This window comes from Oncorhynchus masou, chromosome 1 (assembly GCF_036934945.1).
Source record: "Oncorhynchus masou masou isolate Uvic2021 chromosome 1, UVic_Omas_1.1, whole genome shotgun sequence".
Lineage (NCBI taxonomy): Eukaryota > Metazoa > Chordata > Actinopteri > Salmoniformes > Salmonidae > Oncorhynchus > Oncorhynchus masou.
The window spans coordinates 23,283,681-23,309,941 of NC_088212.1; the positions used below are offsets into that span (position 1 = coordinate 23,283,681).

Below are 26,261 nucleotides of genomic sequence, written 5' to 3' on the forward strand. Positions count from 1 at the left end.
GTATGGGCAGGCATAAGCTACAGGCAACAAACACAAGACCATTTTATGGATGGCGATTTGATTTGATTTGCAAGTTGAATGCACAAAATACCATGACGAGATCCTGAGGCCCATTTTTTTGTGCCATGTGTCTGTGACCAACAGATGCATATCTGATTAGGACCTAATGCATTTTTCTCCTCATATGAACTGTAACTCAGTCAAATCAATGAAATTGTTGCATGTTGCGTTTATGTTTGGTTTCAGAAAGGGAAATAAAGTGGGGAGAGAGGAATGAAAGGAGAGGAGGAAAGAGGACAAAGGGGTGTAGTAGAAAGAGAGAGTGCTGGAGAGAGAAACATTCCATGTCAGTGAATCCAGGCCATGTTTTCTTTGGCCTCTCTGAAGGGTGATTACTCTGCCTTACTCGAGCCAGCCAAGCACTAGCCCCAGAGAGCTCACACACACACTCACAGTACTGACTACTGACCAAGCATGGAGAGCCTGCAGCACACTTCCAACTAACTTCTATTAGAGCAGAGAGTTGATCGGCTGGACCAGTATGCTGGGCGGGGACCCTGTGGAGGAGTGACAGGCAGCAGTTCTCAGGCTGGACGTTACGGGACCCAGTGGGTCCCATCACTGCCATGGAGTTTGGGAGGTTTCTTTTCAAGTCCCAAAGAACTTTGCTGCTCAGCATGATAATGTTCAAACTGGGTAGGACTGTTGATCAACTACTAGGTGTATGAATACTACAATATTCCATTTGTTGTTGTGAGAAGTGTGTGTGCACTTGTATGTGTGTGTATTAATGGGGAAAGTAGTGATGTGAAAATGTGTGTTTATATGTATATTTGTGTGTGTGTGTGTGTGTGTGTGTGTGTGTGTGTGTGTGTGTGTGTGTGTGTGTGAGTGTGTGTGTGTAGGAGATAGGGACAGGGCTGTAATAGGGCATTAGCAAGGTGGGAGGATGTTACAGGAGGACAAGTGGTTAGAGGCCAGCTGGCAGACAGGTTGTTGTAGTTGATGTTAAGCTGAGTGCAGTCTCCCTTCAATAAGTTATTTATTCTTTAATTATACGGCTGGTCCTATTTATACATCTCTTTAAGAGAACCAAGATAGACTTGCCCCAAGAAGAGAGCTATCAAACATTTGTAACATAGCATACATAAAAGAAGAATTGTGGTAAAATGTATGTCACAATAATTTATCATCCATTACTATGTAAGACAATTGAAGATATAATTCCCTTGAGCCCTTATCATTAATTAATTCATAGTTCACAACCAACTAACAGGGTGAGATAATTGGCTGTTGTTATTAATCTCTGATAACCCATGTCTTCTATGATAGAAGCATTAGGATTAGTAGAGAGATGAAGACAGGAGGGATTGGGGGTGGGATTGGGGTGCGTTGACCCATTTTTCCTGATGCCCTGTGGGAAGCGTCTGAACCTCGTTAAATTGGACAGACTGACAGGACGGGACGGCTAGAGCAGATTGCATGCAGGGGCCATTGTTACCCATCACCATGGTGACGGGTTAAGAGTCTGCACCACTTTTTGTCTAAACTATGAATGGAGAGAGAGGCAAGTGTTCGGGGGAAGTGTGGAAAAACAAACAGGATATTTAGATTTTATGGCTGATGGAAAAATATCTACAATATTGAATCAACCATTGTTCATATAAAATACTATCTTGACAACAATATGGCTCCTTTCATGTTAAACCCACACGAAACACCAACCTTTAAATCTCTGACTGACATTACAGGATAACTGTGACTAAACGTTGAGAATTTGTGCGTTTTAAAGCGAAGTGAATCACCACAGTGTAGCCTTTTGAGTATGAATACAGTTTAGGAGAAAGCTCCACACTGGCATGGCTTGGCTAGCAGTCCCCTGTGGTGACCAAATAGAATTCCTCGAACTAAAACTTGTGTTAGAGCCAGGAGCGTCCTCTCACATTAGTCATGGCATCATTGGTCCATACCTCACAGTGTGGGTTTCAATTGACATTTGACTTGGAGTATATGTAAAGGTTATGTTGGCTAACTATTGTTGGCAACTGTTATCACGGGGCAGGGAAGAAGTTCTCCTATATAATAACTATTAATAATCTACTATCTTCCTGCTGCTTTCTCACACACTGTTAGAGGGATGCTCTGACAGACTCACTCGAGAGTTGAGGCTGGGATCCATCTCTGCACAGACAGCTGACAACTCTCTGTTATTTTACTCTACCTGCGTACTACGTTAGGATGGTCCCATGACAAGTACCTGGCTCTGCTCTGTGTTTATCTTGATTCCTGGGGGTCAAGTGCTTGGTGCAGTGCAGTGCCAGAGAACAGCGCCGTAATCTGCCCATAACCCTGATTTATGAACTGTTTCATGACACGGGAGGCAGCAATGACATCAACACATTGGAATGTTTCAGGGATGACTGGTCTGGCTGCAGCAGGATAGACCAGTCAGAGACCCCCACTGTCTAAACCAACCACCCCCCACACTACTACTAGTCTGACATGGGGTCCATGTGTACCAGCTACACTACACTACTACTAGTCTGACATGGGGTCCATGTGTACCAGCTACACTACACTACTACTAGTCTGACATGGGGTCCATGTGTACCAGCTACACTACACTACTACTAGTCTGACATGGGGTCCATGTGTACCAGCTACACTACACTACTACTAGTCTGACATGGGGTCCATGTGTACCAGCTACACTACACTACTACTAGTCTGACATGGGGTCCATGTGTACCAGCTACACTACACTACTACTAGTCTGACATGGGGTCCATGTGTACCAGCTACACTACACTACTACTAGTCTGACATGGGGTCCATGTGTACCAGCTACACTACACTACTACTAGTCTGACATGGGGTCCATGTGTACCAGCTACACTACACTACTACTAGTCTGACATGGGGTCCATGTGTACCAGCTACACTACACTACTACTAGTCTGACATGGGGTCCATGTGTACCAGCTACACTACACTACTACTAGTCTAGTCTGACAGTCTGACATGGGGTCCATGTGTACCAGCTACACTACACTACTACTAGTCTGACATGGGGTCCATGTGTACCAGCTACACTACACTACTACTAGTCTGACATGGGGTCCATGTGTACCAGCTACACTACACTACTACTAGTCTGACATGGGGTCCATGTGTACCAGCTACACTACACTACTACTAGTCTGACATGGGGTCCATGTGCTACACTACACTACTACTAGTCTGACATGGGGTCCATGTGTACCAGCTACACTACTACTAGTCTGACATGGGGTCCATGTGTACCAGCTACACTACACTACTACTAGTCTGACATGGGGTCCTACCACTACACTACACTACTACTCTGACATGGGGTCCATGTACCAGCTACACTACACTACTACTAGTCTGACATGGGGTCCATGTGTACCAGCTACACTACACTACTACTAGTCTGACATGGGGTCCATGTGTACCAGCTACACTACACTACTACTAGTCTGACATGGGGTCCATGTGTACCAGCTACACTACACTACTACTAGTCTGACATGGGGTCCATGTGTACCAGCTACACTACACTACTACTAGTCTGACATGGGGTCCATGTGTACCAGCTACACTACACTACTACTAGTCTGACATGGGGTCCATGTGTACCAGCTACACTACACTACTACTAGTCTGACATGGGGTCCATGTGTACCAGCTACACTACACTACTACTAGTCTGACATGGGGTCCATGTGTACCAGCTACACTACACTACTACTAGTCTGACATGGGGTCCATGTGTACCAGCTACACTACACTACTACTAGTCTGACATGGGGTCCATGTGTACCAGCTACACTACACTACTACTAGTCTGACATGGGGTCCATGTGTACCAGCTACACTACACTACTACTAGTCTGACATGGGGTCCATGTGTACCAGCTACACTACACTACTACTAGTCTGACATGGGGTCCATGTGTACCAGCTACACTACACTACTACTAGTCTGACATGGGGTCCATGTGTACCAGCTACACTACACTACTACTAGTCTGACATGGGGTCCATGTGTACCAGCTACACTACACTACTACTAGTCTGACATGGGGTCCATGTGTACCAGCTACACTACACTACTACTAGTCTGACATGGGGTCCATGTGTACCAGCTACACTACACTACTACTAGTCTGACATGGGGTCCATGTGTACCAGCTACACTACACTACTACTAGTCTCCATGTGTACCAGCTACACTACACTACTACTAGTCTGACATGGGGTCCATGTGTACCAGCTACACTACACTACTACTAGTCTGACATGGGGTCCATGTGTACCAGCTACACTACACTACTACTAGTCTGACATGGGGTCCATGTGTACCAGCTACACTACACTACTACTAGTCTGACATGGGGTCCATGTGTACCAGCTACACTACACTACTACTAGTCTGACATGGGGTCCATGTGTACCAGGTCCACTACACTATACTACTAGTCTGACATGACATGGGGTCCATGTGTACCAGCTACACTACACTACTACTAGTCTGACATGGGGTCCTGTTAGTCTGACAGTGCACAAAACATTCCATGGTAACACCTTCCTAGTCTGATATTGAGTCTTGCACCACCATGTACCAGCTACACACACTACTACTAGTCTGTTTTGCCTTCTAGAACAGCCTCAGCTACACTACACTACTACTAGTCTGACATGGGGTCCATGGACTCTACAAGGTGTTAAGCATCTTTGAGTGCACAAAACATTAGGAACATTCCACAGTGATGCTGGCCCACTTGTCGGGGCATGTACAAGGTGTTGCATTCCACAGTGATGCTGGCCCATGTTGACAATGCTTTCCACAGTTGTGTCAAGTTGGCTGGATGTCCTTTGTTCTTAATGTTTTGTGTACTCAGTGTATATACGATATTACCTTACTGACATACTGCTCTTCCCCCAGGTATCACTCACAGCACCTTTGAGAGCAATGCTCTGCAGTACACTCTGTGACCAGTACCTGTTCCTAATGTTTTGTACACTCAGTGTAAATCCTATGCATTATGATTATGTCTGGAGGATGAGAATGTAAACATGTGTGTATGTTAAACACACTCTCTACTGGGAACACCATGAGTTAAGGGAAGCTTGTGGGTTGATGGGTTGAGATTAGGAGGAACTGATTAAACTGGGGGCTGAAACCAACATTCCAGTGTGTCTGGGGTATCAGGACATTAGTAGAGAACAGGGAAGGTGTTTCGAACAGACAGATTACAGCAGGGGAAGCAGACTGACTGACAGCAAGTAGACTGTGACACACTGCCTTACAGTAGGAAATTATCAGTGGTCAGTGGTCTCCAACACTTGTCATGGAGAGCAACAAGTTGTGCTGGATTTTGCCAATAATCCTAAACCTGATCACACACAACTAATCTATGTGATGATAAATTGATTCATTGAATCAGGTGCTGAACTCGATCAAAAGCCTGCCCACCCTGCAGCTCTTCAGCACTATGGGTGGTCACATTATAGTAACAGGTGTGTTAGGGTTAACCTAAAGGTACCAGATAGGTGTTAGGGGTGACAAAGGAACTGTATGTAGACGTGCTAAATGGTATGGGGCGGCAGGTAGCCTAACGGTTAGAGCGTTGGACTAGTAACCGAAAGGTTGCAAGATCAAATCCCCGAGCTGACAAGGTAAAAAATCTGTTGTTCTTCCCCTGAACAAGGCAGTTAACCCACTGTTCCTCGGCCGTCATTGAAAATATGAATTTGTTCTTAACTGACTTGCCTGGATAATTAAATGGCAGTTGTAGGTGTTACTACGGATAGAGAGATAGGTGTTTCATAAGGAGGGTTGACTGGCATACACTAGTTGTTTTCACGTCATTTATATGAAATGACGTTCAACCAATGTGGAATAGACATTAAATTGATGCCTGTGCCCAGTGGGAAGGGACAGAGAATTATTCACAATGTGACCTACCTATAAGCTGTGAGTGACGGAAACAACTCTCATATGTTATAAATCCCTTCTAATGAACCTTGTTAAATACAATATAAACAATACCAGTATATTGAATAACTCTGATAAGCCAGAAGCTTATCAGAGTTAAGTCGATACTTTAGTAATCTAATCAAATCAGGATTTAAGACAACATACACATTCCATAAATGTAATGTTTCACGAGGAACACATTATCAGGACTCACTCAGCATTTACATTTGACTTTTAGTCATTTAGCAGACACTTTTATCCAAAGCAACTTACTATGACTGTTGTGGTCACTTACTGTTAGTGCATTTATCTTAAGAGAGATAGATAGATGAGACAACTACATCAGTCACAGTAAGTACATTTATCTTAAGAGAGAGAGAGATAGATGAGACAACTACATCAGTCACAGTAAGTACATTTATCTTAAGAGAGAGAGAGATAGATGAGACAACTACATCAGTCACAGTAAGTACATTTATCTTAAGAGAGATAGATGAGACAACTACATCAGTCACAGTAAGTACATTTATCTCAAGAGAGAGAGATAGATGAGACAACTACATCAGTCACAGTAAGTACATTTATCTTAAGAGAGATAGATGAGACAACTACATCAGTCACAGTAAGTACATTTATCTTAAGAGAGATAGATGAGACAACTACATCAGTCACAGTAAGTACATTTATCTTAAGAGAGAGAGATAGATGATCTTAAGAGAGATAGATGAGACAACTACATCAGTCACAGTAAGTACATTTATCTTAAGAGAGATAGATGAGACAACTACATCAGTCACAGTAAGTACATTTATCTTAAGAGAGAGAGATAGATGAGACAACTACATCAGTCACAGTAAGTACATTTATCTTAAGAGAGATAGATGAGACAACTACATCAGTCACAGTAAGTACGTTTATCTTAAGAGAGATAGATGAGACAACTACATCAGTCACAGTAAGTACATTTATCTTCAATAAAGCAGCTAACAGCAAAGTCAGTGCTCGTGGGGTATTTAAGATACTCTTTGAAGAGGTAGATGTTTTCATAAGATGGGCAGAGACTCTGTTGTCCGAGCGTGAAGGGGGAAGCTGGTTCCACCATAGGGGTGGGAGGACGGAGAAGAGGTTTGACTGGGCTGAGTGGGATGGGTAGGAGGGCCAAGAGACCAGAGGAGTACTTGGGTTGGGGTGTAGGGTTTGAGTATAGCCTGAAGGTATGGAGGGGCAGTTCCACAGTTTTGTCCCCTTCATATTCAAATATTTTAACTGTCAGCTTATTCTTTTCCATTAAGGAAATTCTGCAAAGATAGTGTTTGCTATGTCCTCAACAACTATAGCGGAAAATCGAACCAGGGTCAAACAGTCTGTGATTATTAAACTGACAAACTGACATTAAACTGACAACCTGAATGACAACCTGAATTGTGTATGACGATGGGCCATTCGGTCTGAACCAAGTTAGAGAAGTAGTGGTCAGAGTGAAGGGAACTAACATTGATGAAGTCTCAGGTAACAGCTGCTCACACAATGATTGTTAGTTACTCCTAACACCATCTGCTGTGTTCACTGTAGAGACTAGAAAGAGAGGGAAGTGGGGCTTTTTACTCTTCATTAAGAGAGTGCTCTGTAAGCGCTTCAAAATCAGAGACAAAGGGAGAGGTCAAAGGTACTGTAGCTGGTGTATTAGTCTACTAATGAGCTTGTAGGATGTCACGCCTATAAAAACTCTCAGTGCTACTACTTGGTAATCTCATTGGCAATGTTCCCGCAAAAAAATTGTAGGCACTGAGCTAATTTTAGGTTTGCTGAGCGCAAATTTGAACCTTGTGAAAATTCTGTGCGACTTCTGGCATGCGTTTATTGAGAACACTGAGACTGTACCCGCTTTAGGCTACTGTGGATATTTGATCATAATGTAGGCCTATCAGAGTGGCATACTATCAAAATCAATGGAGAAAATGCATCCCATAACATTTTAACATGGAAAAACTGCAGCGGTTCTATCATTCAGCCTACAGTAGCAGCCAATATGTGTTGTTCAATGTAGGCCTACATTCCGTGAGACATTTTGAAAAAAACATGCAGGGCTTGACATTAACCTGTTTATCCACTTGTCCTTCAGACAAGCAGGTGACTGACAATATGTTGTTTGATGCAAGAATCCACTTTACAAAATAAAGTCCATTATTATTCCAATATTACAGAGAATCAGACACATTATGCTACTCTCTGCCTATTGGCCACTTAACTTATTCAAGCCTGTCTCAAAAGACAACACTGCCCCTTTAACAGATCAAATGCTCTTTACCTGACTCACTTTTGAAAGATGGCTAGAAATGCACACGTTTTGTGCTCTTGTAGGATGCAACCACTCCCCCATCGGTGACTAGAAATGAGCTATAACTGGGCTATTAACTCACTTACTCGTAAATAATATGAACAAATGTGCACATGTAGCAACATGCAGCTCTCGCTTTGATCTCAATACAAGTTCATCTACTCGGGACCACTCATGCAGTAAACACAGTCCAGTTTAAAGTGAATGGTACAGATCCACATAGGACAACTGTCCATTTGCATATAGGGATACTGCAACTCTGATTGGTTATGTCACACTTGTCTTTAGAGTCATGCCTGTCAATTCAATAGAATCCTACTTTGGTGCTTTCTGCCTACAAGAAAATCTCTTGCATAGTTAGTTTTGCAACACTAAGTCTTGCAGAGTTCGTTTTGTTTCAGTATGTTGCATTGAAAGTGGCTAAAATGGTCAATTCCCACTGTAGAGGGAAATGTTGATAGTGTTAACTAAAGGGGAGAACTAGAAAGTTGAGTGTAGTTCAATCTCGTGCTTCTCTGCTGGGGCTGATGTGTCTTCTGCACTGCAGTCCCAGGGGAGCTGTGTGCCCACAAGTGCGCAGCTTACCAGACTTTCTTACCATACTTTCTTACCAGACTTTCTTACCAGATTTTCTCACAGCAGTTTCATCAAGTCAAACTTTGGAGCTTGATAAGGTCTACTCATTCATGTTAAATACGGAGTCTTTTATTTCTTGCCTACAGGTATACTGTGCACAGCAGCAGACCAGTGTCTGTCATCCCCGTGTCAGAATGGAGGTACGTGTTTGGACTATATGGGTAACTACACGTGTCTCTGCCCCAGATTGCCAGTCCACTACACGGGCAAGGACTGTAAGGAGCTGTACGATCCCTGTGTCTACGATGCCCCTTGCACCAACTGTACCAGCACACTGGGAACAGGGGTCTACACCTGCCACTGCCTTGTCGGCTTCGCAGGGACCAACTGCACACTCAACATCAGCAGGTGTTTGAGCAACCCATGTAAAGGGGGTGTCAGGTCTCACTGTGTGGACAGGGTGGACGGCTACACCTGCCACTGTCCCCCTGGCTATGGAGGAGAAGAGTGCCAGGAGAGGATCAGGGACTGCTCTGAGGAGCCGTGCCATAACGATGCCACCTGTGTTGGCACACCGGATGGGTACGTGTGCCAGTGTGGCCCGGGTCTCCAGGGGAGGGACTGTGAGGAGAACATAGATGACTGTAAGTCACTCCCGTGTCAGAACGGAGCCATCTGTAAAGATGGCGTCAACGGATACCAGTGCTTCTGTGTGCCTGGTTTCCAAGGCTACCACTGCGACCTGGACATTAATGAGTGTGCGTCGCGGCCGTGTGAGAACAACGGGACCTGTGCCAATGAGGTGGACCACTATGAGTGCAACTGTCTTCTTGGATTCAAAGGTGAGACGGTCTCTGTTTAGGTCAGTGCAATACATCCTGCTGTCTTAGAGAGTTAGGGAGCTACCCTTTCTTCTTAATTCAGTGCCTTTAGTTAAGAGTTCACTACTAAACCAACCTCATATAGAAACTACAAGCGTTTGATGCACCATGTGTAGTGTTGCTCCATTAGACCTCAGAGCTCAGTTGTTTTCCTCATGGTGAAACCCATCATATGAAGCTGTGTCTGTGCTGTGTGTGGCAGGGGTGAACTGTGAAGTGGAGATAGATGACTGTGAGGAGCAGCCCTGCCAGAATGGAGCCAGCTGCCATGACCATGTGGGTCTGTACACATGTGAGTGTGTGTCCGGGTACGAGGGCCATGAATGTGAGCTGGACATTGACGAGTGTGCCAGTGGACCCTGTCTCAACGAGGGCAACTGCACAGACTTGGTGAACAGGTAACACGGCTCCTACTCTTTCTCCTCTTATAGGCTGAATCAGCTGCTTAACCCCAATGTGTCGGTGAGCAGCATGTCAGTCGAGGGATTCCTTCCAGACAGTAAAGTTTAACAGGGCAAGGATAAGGATCAATCCGCTTATTCGGATGGTAATTAAACATGAGGTTGGGAAGTTAGGAAAACCTGATAGAGCTTCATCAGACCTGGGTTGATAAGACAGAGATACGTTAGATTGAACCAATTACATTTGTTAGTCAAAAATGCCCTAAAGGTGGTCTAAGGAGTTGTCGTGGTCTAAGCTGTTTAGGATCAGAACCACTGCTGTTTCAACATAATCTCACCTCTATCTTTCCTTTCTACCTTTGTCCTGTCCAATAAAACTAAATAAAGCAAGGAGTGGGACTGCCCCCCCCCCAAAAACAACTTTATACATCAAAGCTGTCCCAGTTTCACTGAAATAAGATGGATCTAATTTGCCTCTGTAACTTTCCTCCTCAGCTATGAGTGTGACTGCACTGGGACAGGCTTTACAGGAGAGCAATGTGAAGTGGACATCCCAGAGTGTGCTTCTGACCCCTGCCAGAATGGAGCTACCTGCGTAGAGGGAATCAACCAATATGGCTGTTTCTGCTGGCCAGGTACACACACCAAATACTCCCGCTGTGTACCCATTTCTTACCAAATGAGGGAGTAGTAACATGTCTGCATAGCTTTCGCTACACTACAGGAAGTACTACACATGCAGGGTTTATTGGACAAGGTAATTTGATCTGCTATCTGACACTAAAACAGCGAGTATATGGGAACATCCTAAATGTCAGGAGTAGGTTGAAATGAAAAACTCCAGGCGCAGTCTTTCAGAGACATTTGAAACCCTCTTCTTGGTAAGATTGGGTTCTTGGAGTTTCCCAGACATAAATCAATGAGATAAAGGGTAAAAGGTATGTAGTTTAGAGGACAAGAAGGGGGAGTGGAATGAGACATAGCGAAAAACCTATAATAGTCTGCAATAGTGTAGTACTGTGGTGTCACACCACAGTGCCATCTAGTGCAGAACTGGTGCAGCTGCAGGGCCATGAGCAGTAGGAAAACACAGATGATCCTCAATAATATATCATAATATGGGAGAACACATCATATTGTTGTGTTTTGATGTATAAAGACATGATGATAGATACTGTATGTGTGTATTGAACAAGGTGGTACAGTGTGGTCCTGTTTTAATAATGGCTATGTGTAATGCAGGTTATGAAGGGAAGAACTGCCAGGTGGATATAGACGAGTGTGAGCTGCAGCCCTGTGAGAATGGAGGGGAGTGTTTCCAGCGCTCAGAGTTGCTGTACTATGGGGTGCTGTCTGGGCTGGAAGACAGGGAGTTCAACTATGAGGATGCAGCTGGGTTCCTCTGCCACTGTCAACCTGGGTTTGCTGGTAAGGCACAAGACTCATATTCATACTTGGTGACCTCATCATCATTGAATAGGAACAGGATCATTTAAGAATAGGATCTGGTTGAATTGGAATCCTTTGATATTGTAGTCAATGTTAATTTGAGTTAAGGGTAAGTTATTGAGTAAGTAAGTAATGCGTCCTGTCTCTTGCAGGAGAGAGCTGTGAAGTGAATGTGGACGAGTGTGAGTCCGCCCCGTGTCAGAACAGAGGGAGCTGTGAGGACCTGGTCAACTCATATTGGTGTGTCTGTCTACCGGGGTTCACAGGTAAGACTGTCTCTCTTTTTCACTGTGTATTAAAACAGCTCTTTATGTGCAAAGAACCCCTGACCTGCTCATTATATATTTCAGTTTACAGAGAAAATTAATCCCCCCCTTGACGGTAGAGTGAAGCATGTTTGTTTTAAAGTTCATTTCCTGCAATTCTACATATTTTGCCAAGGGGCAGAGAGAACACTTTTCTAGTTTTACAGATCATTTCCTACAATTCTGCACATTTTGTAATGACTTATGCCATCTTAATATGATGTGTGTGTGAGAATGACTAACACAATCAATGGGGCCCCCTGAAGATCAGGGCCCCTGTGCATGTGTCCTGAGTGCCCGTTCGGTATTTGGCCATGATTACTACAAGTTTAGACTAACTACCAATCTAATGCACAACCAAAATTTGAAATTAAACCTGGTGTATTCTACTATTCTTACTCTCAATAGTAAATTGAGACCCCGACTGAGTTATTTTTTGGGTCAGGGACCCCTGATGGCTGGGGGCCCTAATTGACCGGTTATTGCACTTATGCCTAAACCCTCTTTGGAGATGCTTGCTGAGCAGTGAGAAAAACAATAATTGGTTAATCCTGCCACTGCTGATCATTCTGACTGGAACTGGTCTGCTTGGGCATTAGAAAACTTTAATACCACCATCAGTACAAGTGAAGGTGGCCAGGAAAACCACCCATGAAAAACAACTGAATATAAAACAAAGTATATATCCAGTGTCTTGGGTGACCTGCCGTGTACAGGGGTTTGACAGGGCAGGTATTTGTTTATTTGGATCTCCATACGTTTTTACTCTTCCTGTTGTCCTCAAAAAAACGTAACATAACAAACACTGATACACTAATAGACATGGATAGTCACAAAGTGAAAATGCAACGATACACAAACAATACAACTAAAAAAACTATATAAACAATACAACTGAAAAGCAATGTGTGTGTTTGTGTGTGTCCGCTCACTGTCCCCGCCGTTCCATGAAATGTTGTTCAATCCGTTTTGAAAGGTGATTTTGCTGTTTGCTTGAGTAATTGGAGATGGAAGGGAGTTCCATGCAACCATGGCTCTGTATAATACTGTGCGTTGCCGTGAATTCGTTTTGGACTTGAGGACTGTGAAGAGGAGAGTCCATATGGAGGGGCAAGGCAGTAGAAGAACAACAAAGCCCGTAAAACCTGCTGCCATATGTCAGTAGTTCTGGCTGTGCATTAAACATAGGTCTTTCCTCTAGTTTACCAAGGGAGAGAGAGATTACCACAAAGCTGCTTAAGCCTTATCAACTGCTAATGAACGAAAGCAGGCACGAAGACCCTCTCATCACAAAAACAAAACCTGTTACCAATTAGTAGAGCATGCATTGTGATACTCCTAGTCCTAGGCTATTTGCACTGGAAGCAATATGTTGTAACCAGGCATCAGCAAAATAGAGGGGTCATAACACACACTTGCACAACAGAATAATATGACTGCATGTTATCTGTGATTCCATGAGTTTCCTTTGCACGTGCAGATATAGTACTCAGGAACTGGATAAATGACATAGAGCCCCCCTCATCCCAGCCCACCTTGACCCTCCTTTCCCCCTATGTTATACTGAGCTAAAATAAACTGTTAGTCATTTACCAGAAACTCTTATCCAGTGGATACATTTTCATCTATTTTATTTGTCTTTTTCGTTCGTCAAGCTCAGCCCCTCTACTCACAAGCCCATCTCTTGTGATTAAAATGTCATCTGCCACGAGTGGGCATCCATAACATCAATCAGGAGGGACTGCAGCCCAGCATTCCTGTTGTCAGCACTGACAGAAGCCAGCTGGGTGGGAGGCTTAGAGCCCTGGCTGGGCTGCCGAGGGAAGGAGGCATGCAGGCAAAAGGGAGGGAGAGAAGGAGGGTGGGATAGGCTCGTGTAATCACTTCTGCCTGCCTGGTACAGAGGGGAGTGTATGGACTGTGTGTATGTGTGTGTGAGTGTGTGTGTGTGAGAGAGGGAGAGAAGGGGCACGAGTTGGATCTCTTCTGTTAAGCTATATGTGTGTGTTCACTGCTCTGCGAAAATGAGGAGGCTACTGCTACTACTGCTGCTGGCTGTGTGGTGTGGGTCATGGGGACAGACAGGTAAACACCTTCGATTTACACTGCAGGGAAGGGCTGCTAGGACAGGCTGTATGTTTATGTGGGGGAGGTATGGGACTGGAGGAGGGCACATGGAACATTGTTATTGTTTTTACTTGTGTGTAGAGGAGTTTTAGTAGGTTTTGCTGATGCATAAACCTTCTGGGCTCATTTCTTACTAAGTGTATTAAAGTACCATTGATTTACTATAGATATACTGTAAGTAGTCTAGCAATTTTCTTCACAGCAAGTGTTTTTTAACTGTGATTTGGCTGGAATGCAGAAAGAAAAGGAGCAACTGGGCTCACATCCCTACCAATATTTAAACCGTCAGATCAATTCAATTAACGTCCCAGTCATTACTTTAATTGTGTAAGGCTACCTTCATCAGTCATTTCATCATTAGTAAACTGTCATAGTCTAATCAAGTGCTTCCTGGAAAGTCCCATGCGTGCCAGTGTACTTAGTTCCATATCTGATTAACTCATTTGGTTTGGTTAGGGAGACTCTGATTAACTCATTTGGTTTGGTTAGGGTGACTCTGATTAACTCATTTGGTTTGGTTAGGAAGACTCTGATTAACTCATTTGGTTTGGTTAGGGAGACTCTGATTAACTCATTTGGTTTGGTTAGGGAGACTCTGATTAACTCATTTGGTTTGGTTAGGGAGACTCTGATTAACTCATTTGGTTTGGTTAGGGAGACTCTGATTAACTCATTTGGTTTGGTTAGGGAGACTCATTTGGTTTGATTAACTCATTTGGTTTGGTTAACTCATTTGGTTTGGTTAGGAGAGATTTTCTGATTAACTCATTTGGTTTGGTTAGGAGACTCTGATTAACTCATTTGGTTTGGTTAGGGAGACTCTGATTAACTCTGATTAACTCATTTGGTTTTTGGTTTTGGTTAGGGAGACTCTGATTAACTCATTTGGTTTGGTTAGGGAGACTCTGATTAACTCATTTGGTTTGGTTAGGGAGACTCTGATTTCATTTGGTTTGGTTAGGGGAGGATTAACTCATTTGGAGACTCTGATTAACTCATTTGGTTTAGGGAGACTCTGATTTATTTGGTTTGGGGAGACTCTGATTAACTCATTTGGTTTGGTTAGGGAGACTCTGATTAACTCATTTGGTTTGGTTAGGGAGACTCTGATTAACTCATTTGGTTTGGTTAGGGAGACTCTGATTAACTCATTTGGGTTGGTTCAGGAGACCCTTATGCTCCTGCTGAATCTGTCTGTGTGGCTGAGGGACAGTGCTGTCTGGCAGAGAACGACATGACAAAACCCTTCAGCCAGATACATGTATAACATGAAGAACTAGTGGTGTGTTATGTTTTCGTTCCAGGTGTGCACTGCGAGGTAGACATCGACGAGTGTGAGAGCGAGCCTTGTCAGAACGGAGGGTCCTGCCACGACGGCTCCAACGCCTACACCTGCCACTGTGTGGAGGCGGGGCCAGGGGAGGAGCCGTGGGGCGGCCATAACTGTGACGTCCGCCTGATTGGCTGCAGGGAACACCTGTGTGAGAACGGAGCCCCCTGTGTGCCTATCCTAAGCCAAGAAGAGGATGGTAATGAGGACAGTGATGGGGATGAGGATGAACAAGAGCATGGACACACCTGCCTCTGTCCCCCGGGCTTCACTGGGAAGCACTGCGGTATCCCCACCACCTTCTCCTTCAACACAGAGGGCTATATCCTCATTCAGCTCCCTCCTACAGCTAACATGAGCAGGGCAGAAGTAGAACCCCATCACCACCACGTCCAGCTGCGCTTCAGGACCACTCTGCCTGACATGCTTCTGTTCTACGGAGGGGCTGAGCACTACTTTGTGTCCCTGGAGATCGTGGGGAGTCTCCTCAAGGCTAGAGCTGGATCAGGGGAAAAGCTACAGGCCACCTACCACCTCCCAGTCAACGACGGAGACTGGCATGAGGCCAAAGTGACCATGGATGAGAAGCTGGTACTGATGGTCAAAGGACCAGTCTGTGACAATGACGAAGGATGCACGGTGGAGAACGAAGGACACAACCAACTAGTCTTCTTCCAACATGGATCATTCCCAGAAGTCTATGTGGGGGGAGCCCCCCAGAAGTATCTGGCCAACACAGACAGTAGGAAGGGTTTCATTGGCTGCGTGGAGGATCTACAAGTTGACCACCAGCGTGTTCTGCCACAGGATTTCTCTCGAGAGCACGTCCAAGACATGGAGCTGGGCTGCAACAAGACCGACTGGTGTCATCCTGACCCCTGCCATCATCGTGGGCAGTGTATTGACCTGTGGACTAGCTTCAGCTGTGAGTGTCATCGACCCTATCGTGGCTCCCTGTGTGAAGAAGGTAAGAACTGTTATAGCTTGACTACCTTACTTTTTAGTTTTCAAATATTGCTTTTAAAATTATGTAAAAACGATACAATAAACTGTAAACACCAGGCGTTGACACTGTACGGTCATTTAAAGAGGGTTACTCAACTCACAACCAGTTTCCCTCAACTACACTGGTTTGTATAGGTTTTGTCATTCACACTGAAAGCATTGCTTTTTGTTTCTTGCCTCAGAACACCCCTCATGGACATTCAGTAATGAAGAAACAGTGAGCTATGCTGCCTTCAACATCAACACAACTGATGGTGAGAACTTCAACATCTCCTTCTTCCTCCGCTCTCTGAATCCCAGCGGCCTGCTACTCCAGCTGCGGAGAGGGAGGAGGGCCTACCTCATCCTGTACCTGCGGGAGGGAACCCTGGTCTTCAACAGCCCCCCCACCACTCTGTTCTCTAACAATATCTACTTCACCAGTGGACAGAGGGAGCTGGTTACTATAACAATACGCCAGGGTCAGGTAGGGTTCAGCCAGGCTGGTACACAGCTCTCCCTGGGGAGGGTGAGGATGGAACGGGGGGATGTGGTGTACATCGGGGGTCTGCCACCGGGGGAGTCCACTGCCCCCTGGGGAGGTCACTTCAAAGGCTGCCTGCAGGACATCACTCTGGACCACATGCAGCTGTATCCCAACCACACAAAGGAGGAGTGCCACACCTACGAAGCGTACCAGTGCTACTTCCCAAACAAAGCTGAGAATGTGTTGGATGGCTGTGTCAGTGATGAGGCATGCAAGGTACAGTAACATCAATGGCAACATTAATCTTTAGAGATGTATTATTGCAGGAAGTGGGTGTAACTGTTCAAGGAAACTTGGTACAAGAGCTGACTCGATTCGTCAGGTTAGGGTCCTGATAAAGACTTGAGTTCAGTCTTTGTAACAGACACTAATTTCTAAGTTCTCCTCAGACTGGTCCCTGTCAGAATGGAGGAACGTGCATGGTTACCTGGAATGACTTTGAGTGCACCTGTCCCATGAACTTCTCTGGCAGGCGATGTGATACACGCGTGTGGTGTGTCAGTGACCCCTGTGCTATGGGCAGCCAGTGTGTGGATCTAGTTGACGGTTATGAGTGTAAGTGGACATTTTTATACATTATCTCACTCCCTCACTCCCTTTCTGACAGGGTTAGGGTTAGGCTCCCTTTCAGACATAAACATGCACACAAAATAACTAATACCAGATAATACTGAATATTACATATTGAAAGGTATGACTAAGAAGACCTTCCTAATATGGAGTTGCGCCCTCTTTTGCCCTCAGAACAGCCTCAGTCCGTCAGGGCCTGGACACTACAAGGTGTCGAAAGTGTTCCACAGGGATGCTGGCCCATGTTGACTCCAAAGCTTCCGACAGTTGTGTCAAGTTGGCTGGATGTCCTTTGGGTGGTGGACCATTCTTGATACACATGAGAAACTGTTGAAAAACCCAGCAGCGTTGCGGTTCTTGACACAAACCGGTGCGCCTGACACCTACTACCATACCCATTCAAAGGCACTTAAATATTTTGTCTTACCAATTCACCCTCTGAATGGCACACATACACAATCCATGTCTCAATTGTCTCAAGGCTTAAAAATCCTTCTTTAACCTGTCTCCTCCCCTTCATCCACACTGATTGAAGTGGATTTAACAAGTTACATCAATAAGGGATCATAGCTTTCACCTGGATTCACCTGGCCAGTCTATGTCATGGAATGAGCAGGTGTTCCTTAATGTTTTGTATACTTAGTGTATATACGATACTGCTCTTCCCCCAGGTCTCACTAATGCCACCTTTGAGAGCAACGCTCTGCAGTTCACTGCTAACGGCTCGCTATTCGCCTCGGTGACTAGTGTCTCCATGGACATACGTACGCGGAAGGAGAACGGCGTGCTACTGAGGGCCACTAACGGAGCAGAGGTCTTCTGTCTGGGTCTGCTCAACTCCTCCCTACTAGTCAAACTACTGAGCGGCAACAGCCTGGAGTTGCAGGCATTCACCAGTGACCTGACCATCTCAGATGGGGCCTGGCACCATCTCCACCTTGCCATGGCCGACCCCCTGCAACCTGTGTCCCGCTGGCGCCTCACTGTGGACGGGCACAGGGTGGGCAGCACCATGGGCACAGCCGGGAATCTCAACTTCCTCAACGACACCACTGTGTGGATGGCAGAGAACTACACAGGCTGTCTGGGGGAGTTGAGGGTGGGAGGAGTCTACCTACCCCTGGTGGACGACCAGGATGCCCCCCAGGCAGCCCGGTTTATCAGGCAGGGGGGGCAGGAGCCCAAGATGGGGTGTGTTGGTGCCGATGTGTGCCAGTCCCAGCCCTGCCTAAACCAGGGCTTCTGCCAGGACCTCTGGAATCTGTTCAACTGCAGCTGTGCCCCAGGCTGGGAAGGACAGTTCTGCCAGAGGAACACAGATGAGTGTGCCTCAGGCCCCTGTGCCCATGGCACCTGCAAAGACCTGCTGGCAGACTACCGGTGTGAGTGTCACAAAGGCTGGGGGGGCAGAGACTGTGATGAGGAAGTGGATGACTGCCTGGAACACAGCTGTTTGAACGGGGGCTCCTGTCTGGACGGGACGGGCAACTACCACTGCGTCTGCCTCCCTGGATACAGTGGCCGCCGCTGTCAGTGAGTACCACAAACTTGTGCATGCTTCTGACTGGAAAAATCACAACACTGTGTGTGTGTGTTTAGTTTGTGTAGAAGTTGTAATGACTCTATTATGTGTGTGTTCTGTAGGCGGAGATTCCCTCCACAGCAGTGTGATGAGGATACGCAGTGTGACAACGGTGGAGTCTGCATGGATGGGATCTGGGGTGCCAACTGCACCTGCAAGCCTGGATACACTGGGGACTGGTGAGATCACAAACCTATCATTTCATACATTTCACATTTTCGAAGACTAAAAAGCAGGCTCAATGGACTAGGCTTAAAGGTCAACTGCCTCTTAGGCCGTTTAAAACTAGAGAAGTTGGTTCTATGTGGCATCGATATGAGTCAGAGGATTCATTTTAGTGACAAAATTGAATACAAAGTGTAAATAGGATAATTCTGGCCATAAAGTCACGTCCAATAAAGTCTCATCCAAAACTGAGTTTTGTAAGTGAGTTCGTCACAACTTACTGGACGGTTGATTATGGATAATGATCATGCCCACTTGCCTAGTGCCCACTAACATGAGAGAAGCAGCTGTGCTGATTGCGCTTTCTCAGCTGCACACACTCTATATAATCATATAGCATCCAGAAATATTTTTTGTTGCATGGCATGGTTATTGAATGTGGCAGCCGGTGTGGCCATGAGGTGGGGGTATGATGGTGCACAGGAAGAAAATAAGAAAATGTAACATATTATAATTAAATATGGAATGGGGAATGCACAAGCCTTCTGGAAGATCTGATGAAGGAGAAGAAAAGTGGAACATGTTTTGAGTGAATATGGAATGGTGGATCACACAGAACTTTTGGAAGAGCTACAGAAAGAAATGTAATGTGAAAAGATGAATTAACTGCGGTGGCAGGTGAGGTGAAAAGCTCCTAGTTTGAGCCTTGTTCTGATGATGATAAAGATGTTTCTGGCCCAGTGGGAGTGAGATTTTTGGAGAGGCTGGATTCTTGCCCTCTAGCAGATCCATATGTGGTGTCAGGTTGGGTGGAGAAGAGGTTGGGACTGTTGAATTGGTGAAAGTAACTCGAAGTAGACTCGAAGTGATGATTTGTTGCGTTTCTTCTGTCCAGCGGGAGCGGGCGTTCCAGACCACACAACTAGGGACAAGAGCTGTGGCTTTCTTTGCTCCCTGGAGCAAGGCGCTGTTGAAAGGAGTGATAACGGGGGTGGCGTTAAGTGTGGAGGATCAACTGAAATTGAAGTTTCCCAGTGTCTGTGATTCCTGCCATTTGGTGCGACACAGATCCGGTGAAGAGTGTGGTGAAACAGAAAGGATACTGTCTTTCCTGCAGAGTTTCCTGCTGAGTCTTTCCCGACAAGGTCAAGTTAGGATGTATAATTTATCCCATGAGAGATTTTGTCCCAAACCCATTACAGTGTTTTAGGTGCTAAGCTTATGGTCATGTTGCAGCAGTATGTAGGAGGGAGATTCCTAGATGTGAGAAGTCTGCAGGAGGGCAAAGGAATGTGTAGTATCAGTGGAAAGAGTTGTGTATGTTAACTGTGGGGGTGCCCATGGTGCTGGAGATCGGAGGTGTTTGCGGACCGTCATAATACGATAGAAGAAGAAGAAGACAATGAAACAGACCTGCCCATTATGCAGTGCCTCAGACTTGTTTCCATAAGACAACACATCGCCAATGTTATGTTGAAATAACCCTTGGCCCTAAGCCTTTTATGGAGTTTGTTGTAATATACAGTACCAGTCAAACGTTTGGACACACCAACTCATCCAAGAGTTTTTCTTTATTTTGACTATTTTTGACATTTCACAATAATAGTGAAGACATCAAAACTATGAAATAACACATATGAAATCATGTAGTAACCAAAAAAGTGTTGAACAAATCAAAATATATTTCATATTTGAGATTCTTCGAAGTAGCCACCCTTTGCCTTGATGACAACTTTGCACACTCTTGGCATTCTCTCAACCAGCTTCATGAGGAATGTGTAACAATTGCTTAACACTATGGGCTATTGTATGTTTAAGCTTAAACTCTATTGGGCCAGTTAGGTTCGCTACTGGAGTAGTAGGGAGAAATGAAAAGCACATAACTGAATCATTTAGGAAAATAATGCCTGCTAGTATTTTGTAAATAAAAATACTTACAAAAACTGAATCACCTTGAGTAAATATTAATATGTGAAATTTGTACAATGAGCTCAATATGAATGAAATACACCAATAGTACAATAGACTTAGATATCGGCCATATATCCTGCCTATAGTTTACTAGGGTGCACCCAACTCTATTTTATTCTGAGGGTCTCTCAGATTTCAATGTTCAAAGTTCAATAGCAATACAATAAACATGAATCCACAGAAAACACAACCCAATTCACAAATACTGACTTATAAACCACTAAGACATGGAATCAAATGTGAGTGACTGTGCTTATCAATAAACACTGTAAGATGTTTAAGTGTAGCATGTGCTTGCTTATAATAACAATACCACTGCAATGTATGATACAATGATGTCTTGCAAGAAAAATCCTACCACACCGTAGTATGGCAGTGCAAATTCAGTGTTCTCCAAGGGTGGCTCGCCATTCCGGTTGTAAGTACAGCGAGCTGTGGGACTGCTGGTGTGTCAGTGTTGTGTTGAACCCCTAAAGTTCTCTCCCAGGTGTGAGGCAGAGATAGATGAGTGTGAGTCCAGTTCCTGTCTCAACGGTGCAACCTGCCTGGACCGACTCAACAGCTTCCAGTGTATGTGTCTGCCGGGCTTCAGCGGCACACAGTGTGAAAGCAATGTAGGTGACCACATACTGTATCTCCCCATATCGCACTCAGTAACTGACAGTCTGCATGTAAGCAGTACATAGTTTAGGTTTATATGTTACAGTAGTCTAGTATGTAATGCTAATGTATGTTGAGTATCAAAAGCTTATACATAGACTAGATTGGATCAAAAGATCTGATCGGATCTATTTTAACTGTAGTTCCTCTAATCTCAGTTTGAGTGAGAAGTAAGATAAGCCTGTTGTCCTGCTCTGTCCCCTCTGTAGAGACAGGAGCAGAGGGAGCGTGTGCCCTGGCTAGTGGTGGCCATCCCTCTGGCCAGCCTGTGTGTGCTGTTGGCTGTGGTGGCCCTGGTCTTCATGGTGCTGACCGCCCGCAAGAAGCGCCAGTCAGAGGGCACCTATAGTCCCAGTGCCCAGGAGGTGGCAGGGGCACGGCTGGAGATGGGCAGCGTGCTCAAAGTACCCCCTGAGGAGAGGCTCATATGAGCCCTACACACAACAGAAACACACACTTCCTTTGCTTGGCTTCATACACCTACACTATCTGGTTCAGACACACAAACAGACAGGCGAGGACTGGTCCGACTCATGAAGAGGTGTCCAAGGGGTGAAAGGCCACCAGTGGTGTGGACATATGCCCTTACAGTGGTGCCCCCGCCACACTGCTGCTGCTGCTGGGTCATGGTGGTGGGGGTGGTTAAACCCAGAGCTCATCCCTCTATGGAAAGAAGTGATGTGATCTGTCAGAGCCTCAGAGAAAGGCAGGATAGAGACAGTCTTCTTCCCAAGACTCGAGAAATGCTGTCGTGTTGAGTCTCCTCAGCTAATCCCTTCTCTGGAGTGATGAACCATACTTGATTCCAGTGTCTTTCTATAAAATACCTACCTGTGAACATTCTGTACCCCACATTGATTATGTGTGAGTTTACACGAACGACGACTTTGATGGTAAAACATTGTATTTTTCTTGGGATGTGCACTATGTAAGTTAACAGGCTACACCAACAATGTAAATAATGATCTATTTCTAAATATTTTATGTGTTTTTGTTCATGTCACTGTCTTATGCAAATGTACGAGGTGCTCCTAAAACTCCTGGAAAGTGGATTGAGACCATGTTAATGTTATCAGCTAACTTCATCTCTGATGCCACAGTCTTTAGACAGTTTACCCAAACCTACACTCCTGTCTCTTAGTCTTTGCTCACCGGTGCCACTAACTCAACCAGCCAAGTGATCAATGGACATTTTCGCTCTCTGTAACTATGGATGCTGTACCACATTTACACGGTAACTGAGCTGAATGAAAGTAAGGCACTATATTTTTCTATCAAATGAGCTAGATATGAAGATCATGCAGACCCTACTGAAGGCAAATAATTGCAATATCAGTATTTGTTATGAATTGACTTCTAAATTACTTTATGAATGAGTTGTTTGTATGTGCCTTCCTAACAGAATGGATGGAATGCTGACAAACCCAACATTTTACTCCTTAATATTGTATCTATATGTTCGATGGAGCCACGTACTGTCTCAAAGGGAAACTCACTGTGATGATGTTATTGACGTCTTTGTGGAATGCTGTAGAGCAGTATGACAGACAGATAGACAGAGCATGCTGCCTGTTCCAGCTCTGTTGGGCCTCCTCCTCTTATTCCTGTAGGGCTGGATGATATTGTACAGACATGTTACTGTGTATACACTGACATCATCTCTGTTCCAGTGCTGGATTTCACAGAATACATGCCAGGGTTGGGTTCAATTCAGTTTTCAATAAAGTAAATTCAGGAAGTGAACATAGCCCATTGTTTTCTATGGGCATTTTTCAATTCACAAAGTCAATTGTCAATTAAAAACTAATTTGACCCCAATCCTGGTACACCCTGGATTAATCTACAACAGGGGATAGACTGGACTGACCTGTATTTCAGCACTGAACAGTATGGTAGGAGCCTACACTGGACGCATCTCTACTCACGCAGTACAAAGTACAGTATACTCAACAGTATGGGATGCTGGGTAGGCTACACTGGTATATACAAGGAGTATTCTGTGATTCTGTAAAATGTGATTGGATAGTAACACTGTAACATGATGTAATTGTATATAATGTGATTTATTCAAAACGTAAACTTTTCTGTTGGATTTCAACAGTTGAACTGCTGCAAAAGAGCTCATATAAAAGGAGGATAATAAAAGCAACACCATGAAGTTATGGATCTGCTGTGTACGTTTCTGTTTGTAACTATCTTATAAGTCAACAGTTATCCTAGAAGGCACGTGTCAAACTCATTCCACGGAGGGACGGATGTCTGCAGGTCTTTGCTCCACCCTTGTACTTGATTGATGAATTAAGGTCACTGATTAGTCAGGAACTCCCCTCACCTGGTTGTCTAGGTCTTAATTGGAAGGAAAAATCAAAACCCTGCAGACACTCGGCCCTCCGTGGAATGACTTTGACATCCCTGCTATAAGAGTTTGACTATCTATTTGTTAAATAGAATTTGCATTTCAGTGCCTATGGTTTGTGTCTTTTAAATGAATGCAATGCTCCTGAATGGACCCCCTCTCTCAGTGCTGTAGCAAAAGAAGGGAATCAGGGAGGGAGTAGAGCGGCACAGTGCATGTTTGTAACGCCTAACAACGCCTTAACTGAAAAATACATGATATACAGTCTCTCACAAGCACGGGTCTGTTTCTTCTCATAACGTAACACATTTACCGCCTGGAAATTGTCTAGAAAAACCAAGTAAGAAGGGACCCTTCAGACACGACACAGAAATCTTCTCTCGCTCATCCCAAATGAAACCAAGAGTATGATTCCAGATTTAAAATTAGCTCACAGATCCAAGAGAATGGGAACTGGCCTATGATTTTGAAACGGAAGGGCCCATCCGGTCCAAGAAAATGATTCTAAATTAAATCTTCTCGGCTGACATAATATGAGAACAACTGAGGGCACTACAATGATTTCACTCAAGTAAACCAAGAGGGAGAGGGACACAGCCAGGATAAGAGCCAGAGACAGAGATGTGAAGCCTGATCCACACAATCAAGAGAAACCCACAGGAGGGAGTGCTGAGCTCAGAAGAAACATTTGGGAAGGACTATTATTACAGTTTACAGTATTGCTGACAAAGGTGTTTACATTTAAAGGTTATGATTTGTGAAAAAGTTCAAACATTGATGGTGGCTGAATATCCTGAGAGATCATTCAATTTATAGAAAAATCCTTTAACATCACATTCTCCGTGTAACGGCTTTCTTCTACCTCCTTCTCTGACAAAGAGGTGGAATAAGGATCGGACCAAAATACAACGTGGTTCGTTCGATACATCTTTAATGAAGAAGAACACGAACAATACAAAACAACAAACGTCGAAAACCGAAACAGCCCTGACTGGTGCAACAAACACAGAGACAGGAACAATCACCCTCAAACACACAGTGAAACCCAGGCTACCTAAATATGGTTCCCAATCAGAGACAACGATAATCACCTGACTCTGATTGAGAACCGCCTCAGGCAGCCATAGACTAATCTATACACCCCACACAACCCCAAGACGAAACACACTACAAATAAACCCATGTCACACCCTGGCCTGACTCAATAAATGAATATAACATAATAAATATAGACCAGGGTGTGACACTCCGTCTTATCTCCTCCTCTTTCTCTCTTTTTCTCTCTCCTCTCACTCTGCACCATCCCTCCTTCCTCACTCTCTGGCCTCTTTGAAGAGCTCATGGTGAATTCCTTTGTGTCTTTATCATAACTCCCACCCTCAGAGCAGAGCAGTGGTGGTCAGTGCTTCTCTCCCTCGCTAATGAACAGAACTGTAGAGGAAAGGATTGCTGGCTGGCTTCTTCCCTGATCCACAGCGTGGGGGCAGAGTAGGCAGGAATGCTGGGCTGGAATCTACGCACCCACGTATACGCACACACACACTGGGCAGCTCGAATTCCGATACCCCTCCTCGCCATAAAAGAGAGTATAACATATTCCTTACCTAGATATGATGTAATCTACTGTACAATGTGGAACATATTTACTTTTCTATTACTTTACTATCTTAACACAACCTTCCAGGTATCTGACACCTTACAGTAGATATATCATAAAAGCTTTCACAGACTCCAACAAAATGTATACACAATGTTCTCAGCTTAGGTAAGCCCGATGAAGACAATTTAAAGCTGTAAATGCTACACTATTTCTGTGAAAAAAAGATGATTGGTCTCATCTAATAAACTACATTTTCCTTGATCTGGGTACTCAGACTACATTAAGTATAGATAAGGAGGGCAGAAGGGAGATAAATAAAGATAGACACAGTCAATAGAAAACTTGGACAAAGACAATCCAGCACCCAGCCTTGCACTGATCTCCAACACCCCTCCTCCCTCCCCCTTCTCCTCCT

The 26,261-nt window shown here is 44.7% G+C and overlaps 1 protein-coding gene across 1 annotated transcript; it reads left to right on the top strand.

Moving 5' to 3' along the window:
- The first annotated feature begins 480 nt into the window (after positions 1–480).
- LOC135539575 (protein crumbs homolog 2-like) lies at positions 481–24,049 on the top strand. The gene is made up of 13 exons (XM_064965536.1): positions 481–696; positions 9,065–9,760; positions 10,002–10,197; positions 10,696–10,835; positions 11,443–11,628; positions 11,802–11,915; positions 15,386–16,378; positions 16,599–17,158; positions 17,332–17,497; positions 18,184–19,045; positions 19,157–19,273; positions 21,718–21,844; positions 22,100–24,049. Exons 1-13 carry the CDS (start codon positions 627–629, stop codon positions 22,319–22,321), a joined length of 4,449 nt encoding a protein of 1,482 aa, XP_064821608.1. The 5' UTR covers positions 481–626; the 3' UTR covers positions 22,322–24,049.
- The last annotated feature ends 2,212 nt before the right edge of the window (positions 24,050–26,261 follow it).

Coding starts and splice junctions, on each gene's coding strand:
- LOC135539575 (XM_064965536.1), top strand. CDS start 627: ATGGAGTTTGGGAGGTTTCTTTTCAAGTCCCAAAGAACTTTGCTGCTC. Junction 11,629..11,801: donor CTGTCAACCTGGGTTTGCTG/GTAAGGCACAAG, acceptor TGTCTCTTGCAG/GAGAGAGCTGTGAAGTGAAT. Junction 19,274..21,717: donor CCTGGATACACTGGGGACTG/GTGAGATCACAA, acceptor GTTCTCTCCCAG/GTGTGAGGCAGAGATAGATG.